This window comes from Terrapene carolina, unplaced genomic scaffold (assembly GCF_002925995.2).
Source record: "Terrapene carolina triunguis isolate 2854851 unplaced genomic scaffold, T_m_triunguis-2.0 Scaffold30623, whole genome shotgun sequence".
NCBI lineage: Eukaryota > Metazoa > Chordata > Testudines > Emydidae > Terrapene > Terrapene triunguis.
Genome location: NW_020694974.1, coordinates 1 through 2,677, shown reverse-complemented (window position 1 = coordinate 2,677; position 2,677 = coordinate 1). Strand labels below are relative to the sequence as shown.

The 2,677-nt window shown below is 44.9% G+C and overlaps 1 protein-coding gene across 1 annotated transcript; it reads left to right on the top strand.

Moving 5' to 3' along the window:
* The first annotated feature begins 1,736 nt into the window (after positions 1–1,736).
* On the top strand, positions 1,737–2,675 carry LOC113409184 (putative olfactory receptor 52P1). The gene has a single exon (XM_026662832.1). The coding sequence runs from the start codon at positions 1,737–1,739 to the stop codon at positions 2,673–2,675; it is 939 nt and encodes a 312-aa protein (XP_026518617.1).
* The last annotated feature ends 2 nt before the right edge of the window (positions 2,676–2,677 follow it).

Sequence of the window (2,677 nt, the reverse complement as noted above, 5' to 3'; positions counted from 1 at the left end):
GTCGCTCTTTTGGACACAGGGTCACACACATGGGAGCTCATGTTTAGTTAGTTTCCCCTTCATGCCCCCAATTCTTGTTCAGATTCACTGCACTTCCCACGATAGTCCCGCATCGTGTTAGCATCGCCTACATTCTTTGTTCCTAGATGTAGGTATCTACATAGCTATATTAGAACACACATGGTCTGCTTCGACTTAGTTTACCAACCAATCCAGATTGCTCTGAGTCAGTGACCTGTCCTCTTCATTATTTATGATCCCCCAATTTCCGTGTCATCTGCAAATTTAATCAATATTCAGGCATGAGAAGTTTTAGCAGCTAAGTTGCTGACACATGTCTCTGCTTACAATTGTCAGTTAACACCTGTAATTTATGTCTCAGACAAAGCTGGGTGCCTGCAAAAAAGTATCTCACCAAAAGAAATGAGGGAAGTAACAGAGGTGCAGATCCATAGCCCTAAATACAAAGACCCATGTGCCCTTCATGCCCATTCTGTTTAGCACAAAGTCATAGTCCAGCAGGATAATGTCTGTTTCCATAAGTTAACTTGGCTCCTATCCAATATAGCAATTCCATCATGGATCAGACCTATGGTCCATATAGTCCAGTGTCCTCTGTCTTACAGTGGCAGCCACAGGTGCTGCAGAACAAGGTGGAAGAAACCCAGCCATAGGTGAATGGGAGGAAAACCATCATGAGGGTATTACCCTAATGCCTAACAGCTAGAGATTGGCTTTTACCCTGAAACATGTGGGCCTATAGGATTTCCAAAATATTTATTTAGCTGTAACAATTGTTACTGGATAGTCTCACTATTCATGGAAATGTCCAAACCCTTCCTAATTCTTGCTTGCCTCATGGCCTCAACTACCTCTTGTGGCAAGGAGTTCCTCAGTCTAATTAAGCAGTGAGTGAAGAAAGCATTTTGTTTTTATCTGATCTGAATTTGCCACATTTCAGCTTGAATGAATATCTTCTTGATTTTGTATTATGAGTCAGTGAGAACACATTCTAGAGCTACTCTCCACCAGTCAGTAATTTATACACTTTTCTCATATCCCCTCTTATTCATTTCTGTTCTAACGTAAAAATACCAGTCCCAGTCCATATGAGACCCCGGCCTTTGATCATTCTCATTGCCCTTCCCTGGACCACTGTAATTCTGCAATATCCTGTGTAAGAAGGATGCTCAGTACTACACAGAGGAGCCCAGAGGAGTGTGAAACATTGACTGACTGATCTTATGGCATTGTATTTTCTGAATGATTCCCCATGTCACTCCTCATGGATCCAAAGGTTTTGCTTACTTTCTGTCCAGGCTTCCACTGTGAGCAGGGCTTCACAGAACTGTGTACCATAATGCCCAGGTCCCCCTCCTGTGTTCAAACAGTTACATTAGAACCTTGTAAGCTGTTTGAGGAATTCAAGCTTTTCCCTCCAATAGGCAGACACGTTGCAGTTATTGACATAGAAGTTCATCTGCCATCATGCTGACCATTCACCTGGCTTGGTTAGCTCTCTCTGATGACTTCTTTGGACTTCACTATGACCTACATAATCTGGTGCCATCTGTAAATGTTACCACCTCACTGCCCAACCCCATTTCAAGATCGTTAATAACTATAAAATATTTACTGCACTATTTGTTATAAAGTGTGTAACCCCCTCGCAGTTCTTCTCTCCCTTCGCAAACACCTGGAGCATTTCTGAGCCTGAGTGACGCATCGACCACCTCATGGCATCCTTCAACCTCACCCCCTCTGACCCTCCAACATTCATCCTAATGGGCATCCCTGGCCTGGAAGCTGCCCACATCTGGATTTCCATCCCTTTCTCAATATTCTACATTATCAGCCTGTTGGGAAATTTCATGGTTCTGTTTGTTGTAGGGAAAGAAGAAACACTGCACAAGCCAATGTACCTGCTGCTCTGCATGCTGGCACTCACAGACATTGCCATGTCTACCTCCATCATGCCAAAGGCACTGTGTATATTTTGGTTCAATTTGAAAAGCATTACTGTGGGTGGCTGCCTCATCCAATTATTCTTCCTTCACGCGGGTTCTATGACACATTCAGCCGTCCTTGTGACAATGGCCTTTGATCGCTATGTTGCCATATGTAACCCTCTGCGATACGCCGCCATCCTCACCAGTGCACGAATAGCTAAGCTAGGGCTAGTGGGTTTGATGAGAGCTGTTCTCCTCGTTCTGCCAATTCCCCTTCTCTTGAGCAGGCAGCCATTCTGTGCCAATCACATTATCCCCCACACATACTGCGAGCACATGGCTGTGTCAAAAATGTCATGTGGGGACACCACAGTCAACAGGACACATGGCTTGGTGATAACATTTGTAGTCATCGGGTTAGACCTGACTCTCATTGCCCTCTCCTACGGTCTGATCATCAGGGCCGTCCTTAAAATCTCCCATAAGGAAGCCCACCAGAAAGCCCTCAACACCTGCACAGCCCACATCTGTGTGATGCTGACAACTTATATTCCCTTCCTCTTCACCACTCTGACACACAGGTTTGGTCAGGGCATTGCTCCTCATGTTCACATCCTTTTGGCCAACCTCTATTTCCTCCTTCCCCCCATGCTCAACCCTATCATTTATGGAGTCAAAACCAAAGAGCTTCGTGACAAAGTGGGCAAATGCCCCTGCAGAATATGATC